Raw genomic sequence first — 7,075 nt, 5'->3', positions numbered from 1 at the left:
GATAGATTAAAGATAGATATGGCGGAGAGGTTTGGCTTACGGTGTGTTGATCAGTGACACGATAGAAGATATGGTTTTTTTCTCCTTCCATTTCGAAAGATTCATCGAGATTTTCGACGAGAATATCTGTATCTCTTTGGTTGAGAACGAACAATCTCCACCGAATTCTCGATGAAAAAGACGATGTAGGAAAAGAAGAAGAAGAAGAATCTTCTTTCTTATCTTTCCTCTTACTACTATTGTTCTGCCATCCTTCTCGCCCTTTTCTCTTGAACTCTCTTCTTTCTTCTTCCTCATCGTCTTCACTTGTCCCTCTCTTCTCTTGTTCCCCTCCCCTTCCCCCCTCTTCTTCTTCTTCTAGGAGAGAACAAGAGATGTCTCGTTCAACTACATGAAGGCCTCCCTGCATATGGGCTCTATCCCACTTTTTCGTATCTTCAGATAGAGCATAGACACTCACGAAAGCTGCTTGGCAAACAATTCTACGAATAGCAGAATCGTGTCTCTGGAGGCATCGTAAAGAAATATCCTCTCGAGCTTTGGCGATAGCCGTAGGCACAGGTGGAGGCGGGGGAGACTCTGCGCGCTTCTTAGAGAGAGATTGTTTCTTACTGTGATGCTGGAGGTGAGGAGAAGAAGAAGAAGGAAGAGAAGAGAGATGAACAGAGGTCTTCGATGCCATGGATTTGAACGGAGAAAAAGACACCACAGAAAGGAGAGAAGGAAAAAGAAGAAAAGACAGGGGGAGAGAAGATGAAGAATTCTACGAGAGGAGAAAAGAAAGAGAAGTCAAGAGGGGGAAGTGAAGGGGGAAGAAAGATCGACAGATTGAGAATGCGAGAAAAGAACCGGTTGTCGATCAACGGGACAAGCGAAAAGAAATCCGAAACAACAGGAGGAATGCAAAAAGAAGAAGAAAAAGCCTTTTCTCTTCATGAAATCTATCTCATATGAAGTCAGTCACCGTATCATTCAAAAAATCGATACAAAGTGAAGATCAACAAGGAGCCTAGCTAGACGAGGTGTATGTACACCCTGGATGATTCCTATCCATGTGGGGGGGGGGAGATTCCCTTCTCGCTTTTACGTATGAAAATCTCCGTATGACTTTTCAGGGACCTATGTATGAATGTCTAGGTATGTATGAAGGTGTACGTACACTCGACTGACGGTTCCTCTTCCCAGGGATGAAAGATATATATTCGAGATAAACTCTCTCAAGACTTGTCCTTGTCTGTCTCAAAGACTAAAGAAATATTCTCTACGAATCTTTATAAGAAGAGAAAAGAGCCGAAGAACTCCTAGATGATCATGTCGGTCACAAGAAGAAGGTGACGAGATGTTTCTTCCTCTCGAGGTCTTGTGGATGATCTTCTTCTTTTCACCTTCCGTGACTTCTTCATTGTAATCTTTCTCTCCAGAAACGCTTCTCTCCACAGGACAGAAAGAAAGAAAGAGTCGAAAAGAGTGAGAAAGAAAGATGAAAGAGAAGCAAAAGCAAGCCTAATGTGTATGTATCATGGTATACTTCACTCCTGCCAAGAGCAACGAACTTCCTTATTCATTCATTCATTCAGAAAGAAAGAAAGACAGGGGGTGAAACGACAAGATTTTCATTGAGGGAAGATGGGTGTTCATCAAACTTTTCCCAGGTGTATATACACCTCATGAAAGGACATTCCCAATGGTAAGCAGAGAAGAGAATAAGAATAGATCGAGGCTTTTAGGAAAGCAACGACATCTCGATCATACAGAAGAAGCATGCAGTTGAAGCCAGCCCTGTATTTCCTTCTCCGTCAAGAAATCTTCTTCACAGGAAAGAAGGGAAAAGAAAGGGAGAAATTAAAAGAAAAAAACGCCTCATCTGACATAAGGTTGGAAGAACGGGAGAAAATGGAAATGGCAAAAATTCTAAAAGAAAGAAAGAAAGACAGGAAGAGAGGTGGAAAGATATGCATATATGAGGTTCCAGTGTTATGCCTAGCTCTACGACCTGAAGAAGACGAGGGCAAAGAGAAGATAGAAATGGAAGAAGAGAAGAACAAGAAGAAGAAAACGAAGAGATAAAGAAAAGAAAGAGACGAGACTTTCAGAAGTGAAGGGAAGAGAAGAAGAAAGATAAGAGTAATGAAGAGAGAGAAAGTCGGTCATGGGAGGTTTGTCACGCAGAGAAGTTGCGAGGGGAAGGAAAAGAAAAGAGAGAAAAAGGCGAGCAGTTAAAAGGAAGAAAAAACTCAAGAGAATGAAATCTCTGACAGCCGGACAGAAAGAACGAAAGAAAGGTGTCTCGTCTTTTCTTCTTCGTGTTCCTCGTCCTTCTCTTTTAAAGAGAGGACAAGCCAGCACGATGTCCTATTCTTTCCTTTTCTTCTTTCTTCTTCATCTGGTCACCCTGCCTGCGGTAGAATGAACAGAAGAAACATCCCTCGACCTCTTGGAGATACGACAAAAGAAAGGAAAGAACGAACGAGGGAGAAAAGAAGACTTGAAGATCAGAAAGAAAGCGAAAGTGACGGAGGAATTGAGAAGGAAAGGGTTAACAGAAAAGGACTAGAAAGATAGAAAAGAGCGAGAGATATGTTGAGAGAATGAAAAGAAAACAATAGATAGATGAAGATGGTGACGACGTCTCGCTTCTTTCTTCTTCTTCTTCCTGTGTTTGCCGGGTGTATGTACAAACACTGCGTACATGCAATTCTTGTCAATAGTTGTCCTTGTTGAACTCTTCTTCCTTCACAGAAGGAAAACTTCTTTCTTTGACTCTGTCTCAAAGAGATAGACTAGCTGACTATAGAGTTACCAGAGTAGAAATCCCCAAGACTGAAGAAAGAGACGGAGACAGAGGAAAAGATAGAGGAGGCAGTTACTTCCTCCTTTCTCTCACCTTGCGAGTAAACAGAGAGAGAGATCTCTCCTGCTCTTTCCGGCCACCAGTCTGTCGGTTTAGAAAAAAGAACTGTAAGAGAAAGAAGACGCTTAGCTCAACGGATTATCCCCAAGCTAAGAGACGGAGATAAATAGTGACGTAGAGCTACACAGCGCCGTGTCTTGACGTTCCTATGCTTGGACGTAGGTGTACATACAGCTATTATCTAGAGATCTACGTCTATCTATCTATCTATGTTCTATACATTTATGACGTAGATAGACAATTGGTAGGAGGTAAAGTGTATGATAGGAGATACGAGGGAGAAAGAGTACTATGAGTTAGCTTGCTTCATCTTACTCAGTCATGGACGAGGTGTATGTACACCTGAACAGCAGAACAGGCAGCCAGCCACTCACTTGGTGCCCCTCTCTTCTTTCTTATCTCTTCCTTATCGAAAGACTGTCTTTCTTTCTTGCCGTTTCTCAAATCTAAGTCAAATCTTTAGTACACTTTCTTCTTCTTTTCGTCGTGGATCGGACCTCTTCTCTCTCTTGGAAGTAGGTAGAAGAAAAGGAGGAGACTGGCACTCTTCTGTTAATAGGAACATCAAAGATCTTCCGCGGAAGAAGAATAACCTTGGGTTAGTCTTCTTCTCGCCCTCTTTGTTTTTGTCGATTTATTCAGTATTGACTCTTTCCTTGTGAGCTAGCTCTTCTATGTCAAATGCGTCAGAAGAAAAGCAGCTGTACGATGGATGGAGAATGTATGGGCCGTTGGACGCATGCATGGGATCGAACGAGAGAGAAAAAAGAGAATGAGAAGACAGAAAGACGTCACGCCATCTTTATCCTCTCTTTCATCTTCTCCATCTACTAATTCTCTTCTTTCTCTTCTTTCTTTCTTCAATACTATTCTTGGCATCTCTACATTCCGCAGCGGAGCTCTATCTTGTTTCTTTCCTTTCTTTCCTCCTTTCTATCTTCCCTCCGCGTTTCCAGACACCATTGTAAAGTACGTTTATTCTTTTCTTTCTCTCTTCTCTATCTTCATCTTTCCTCGTGTTCTCATGATAGAAGAAGAAAAGACGTTTAAAGCCCTTCTCACGCTTTCAAGACATCTCTCATTTCTTTTCTCTCCTAACTTAAGGCTTCTCTCGAGCCTCTCTTCTATCTGTAGTCTGTTCTTTTCTTCTCCCTTCTCTTGCAACAACGTGTCTGTCTGCCTGTCCTGCTGGTGTCTCTTTCTTTCTTCCTTTCTCTGTCTTTTCCGTTCCTCCCTACTTTCTCTCTCTCAGTTTCCAAGAGACGTTTCTCTCTCATTCTTTTGCTCTTTCTCTCCCTTTCTTTTGTTCGTCTTCCTCTCCGCGTTCTTCTTTTCTTGGTCTTCTATTCTCACTCTCCCTATTCTCGCATTTCTCTTTCTCTTTGCTTTCTGAGAAGCTCGCCAGGCGACAGATTGAGAAGACCTGGGGATTTCCGTCGTTTACGGACAAGAAAGAAGATTGCAGAAAGGAGTTCGTTTCTCAGGCTCTCTCTCTCTCTCTGCGACAGATAAAGAATCTTTTCTTTCTTTCTTCTTTATCTCACGAGGAAGATGTCGACTCCTTCAGTTGCTGACAATGGTGAGTTTGTCTCTATGGGAGAAGAGGAGACAGGTGTCTCTCTTCTTTTCTTTCTTTTTAAGAGAGGGAGAGAAAGACAGCATCTTTCTCTTCACAGAAGGACAGGCGTGTGTTCTGATGGGGGGGTAAAGAAAGGATGAGAGGAGGGTCTTGTCTTTCTCCTTCTCTCTCACTCAGAACTCCAGGAGGGAGAGAGAGACGAAATAGTTTAAGAGAAAAGCCTTGATACCGAGTCAAATCCATCAAAGAGAGACGTTGCTTTTTTCTACATCTCTATCCATGGAAGTCCATGTGATCGTCTTTCTCCAACTTTATCTCCCTCTTTCTTTCTCTCTCTCTATGCATGTACATCTATGTGTCCCATCTATTTGTCTGCCTGTCTCTCCATACGTGTATATATCTTTGTCTTCCATTCCTTTCTAAGTGCTGTATCGCCCTGTGTACTGGTACAGGGCACTCATCCTCTTTCTATCTGTCTGTGCACTCATCTAGGTCCGTATCCCTTTGCTTCATTGACAGACAGATAGACAGATAGATAGAGAGATAGGTATGCCAAAGATCTTTCACTCTCAAAGATCGGCCACAGATCCACCTCCTTCTTCATTGTGCATCCATCTCTCTATCTCTCTCTGCATCTCTCCACGTGATGAGTAGGCAGCAATAAGGGGACTAGAAGTAGTCCTAGCGGTAGCGCGGAGTTTGTCTGTAGATCGGCCGACCTTTTCTTCTATTGGTGGGAGAGTGTACTCTATCATAATGCCGCAGTATGCTATCTATACATTGAGAGAAGAAGAGAATCCGATCCAAGAGAAGCCTTGAAATTCTTCTTTCTGTGTAGGTGTCTTTCTCTCTCTCTTTCTCTCTTTCTTTCTTACGTGGAATTTCTACATCGTAGAAGTAGATCTTCTCCTATGTAGAAAAGAAGTCTTTCTTTCTCCCTCTCCCTCTCTCTCGCTTACTATGTCTGCGCGAAAGAACAGTGGCAGTTTCTCTCTCACATCTTTCTTCTTCTTGTCGCAGAAGAAATGACGAGAGATACAAAAGTCTATCCGTGCATACCTCTGTGCATATAGAGATAGATAGCTAACATGGAGATCATTCATGTATATGTATCCACCTGCATATATATATATATATATATGTCTTTTTGTATATATATGAGATACATAGGAGGAGGCTCCTATCTTTCTTTCTCTTTGATCTTTCATACTCCCTCAGGAGTTTCTCGACTTTTCTTTCTTTCCCTCTTGATAAGTCTCATCGGCCTTTCTTTCAGCTCTTCTTTTTCTTCTTCCTCCTTTTCTGTTCTTCTTCTTCTTCTTTCATTCTTTCTTTCTTTCTCTGTGTCTCCTTCCCCCTTTCCTCTGTATATATGTGTGTATGTAGATCTCCGAGACCCGCAGAATGTCGTTCCTTTTGTCCCAGAGACGCATAAGGAGCCCGAGCCGGAGATGCTGACGTATCTTTGCATGCCCTTAGTCCTAGGCGGAGTGGTCTTCCATATATATCCTCTCTTCTATGTGTGTCTCTTCATCATTATCTCAAGCTGGGTCTCCGCGAAATACGGCGAGTTTAATTTTCAGCAGTATTCCTCTATCTTTATGATGTGCATGATGGGCTTTGTCATGCCCTTCCTTCAGCCCGCCCCTCATCCTGGCGCAAAGAAGGGACTCTCGACCTCCTCGCCTTCCTCTTCTCCTCCGCATGCAGCAGCAGGAGGAGGAGGCATAAGTGTAGTTAACTCTTCCTCTGCTTCTTCGTAAAGGCAAGAAGAAGAAGGAGCAGAAGGAGGAGGAGGAGATGAAGGAAGAAGAAGATAAAGAAGACGGCAGAAAGAGAGAGAGGGAGAGAAGGAATGTGCTGCTGCGGGTGAAGGAGTGATATGGACAGAGGAGAAAGAAAGAAAGAGTGAGAAAGATGGAGATGAAGAAGAGGGAATGAAGAAATGGAAGGGGTTTCTTCTCGATGCGTTCGTCTTCTTTCAGAGAGAGTTGAAAGGCAATCCCAGATTTCTCTCTTTTCCAAGAAGAAGAGGAGAGAAAGAAAGGGAAAGAACTAGCTATCTACTACCATACATACTGTGGAGACATACAGATCATCTACATATGCCGTAGATCTGTATATGTATCTGCATGTATACATATATATGTCTATAATACATTGTATGTATATCTATGTGCGTATTTATGCTCTGGCCTACGTATATATGTGTATATATAGGTATATATATTAGGAGGATTGATAAAGTTGAAGTAAGGAGGAGCGAGTGAGGGGTCGGTCCGTCTGTATGTGTATGATGAGACCTCGAGCTTCTCTAGGCAAAATGAATGAGAAAGAAAGAAAGAAAGAAAGAAAGATGGAGAATCTAGATGAAGATACCAAGACATTAGACCCTTTCATATCGCTCTGTTGCATGCATAGATAAAGAGATAGATTTATATAGATATCTATGTCTGTCTACATGTATACATCCCCGGCAGTTAGCGAGGTGCTCTTTGTGTCTTCGTATCTTTCTTTCTTTCTTTTTATGTGAAAAGAAGAAATACCTCTTTCTTCCTAATGATATGGAGAGGAGAGATTTCAAG

The 7,075-nt window shown here is 42.3% G+C and overlaps 2 protein-coding genes across 2 annotated transcripts in view; one reads left to right on the top strand and one right to left on the bottom strand.

Annotated features, from left to right (window-relative positions):
* Positions 1–2,939, bottom strand: part of CSUI_004348 (mrna decapping enzyme) — a gene marked incomplete at its 3' end in the record, with an annotated part of 3,776 nt that extends 837 nt beyond the window's left edge. Inside the window, exon 1 of the mRNA XM_068064540.1 lies at positions 41–2,939. Coding sequence (XP_067923479.1) covers positions 41–682 — 642 coding nt within the window. The remainder of the gene's footprint in view (positions 1–40) is intronic.
* A 790-nt stretch (positions 2,940–3,729) lies between these two features.
* On the top strand, positions 3,730–6,552 carry CSUI_004347 (family upf0139 protein). Its single transcript, XM_068064539.1, has 2 exons — positions 3,730–4,490; positions 5,877–6,552. Exons 1-2 carry the CDS (start codon positions 4,463–4,465, stop codon positions 6,251–6,253), a joined length of 405 nt encoding a protein of 134 aa, XP_067923478.1. The 5' UTR covers positions 3,730–4,462; the 3' UTR covers positions 6,254–6,552.
* The last annotated feature ends 523 nt before the right edge of the window (positions 6,553–7,075 follow it).

The sequence above is a fragment of the Cystoisospora suis genome (genome assembly GCF_002600585.1).
Source record: "Cystoisospora suis strain Wien I chromosome Unknown contig_2018, whole genome shotgun sequence".
Classification (NCBI taxonomy): Eukaryota; Apicomplexa; class Conoidasida; order Eucoccidiorida; family Sarcocystidae; genus Cystoisospora; species Cystoisospora suis.
This window is presented reverse-complemented; position numbering and strand designations above follow the sequence as displayed.

Excerpts from the sequence above, each read along its gene's own strand:
- CSUI_004347 (XM_068064539.1), top strand. The coding sequence starts at position 4,463 with ATGTCGACTCCTTCAGTTGCTGACAATG. Across the intron at positions 4,491-5,876 it reads TCCTTCAGTTGCTGACAATG|ATCTCCGAGACCCGCAGAAT; the intron begins GTGAGTTTGTCT and ends GTGTGTATGTAG.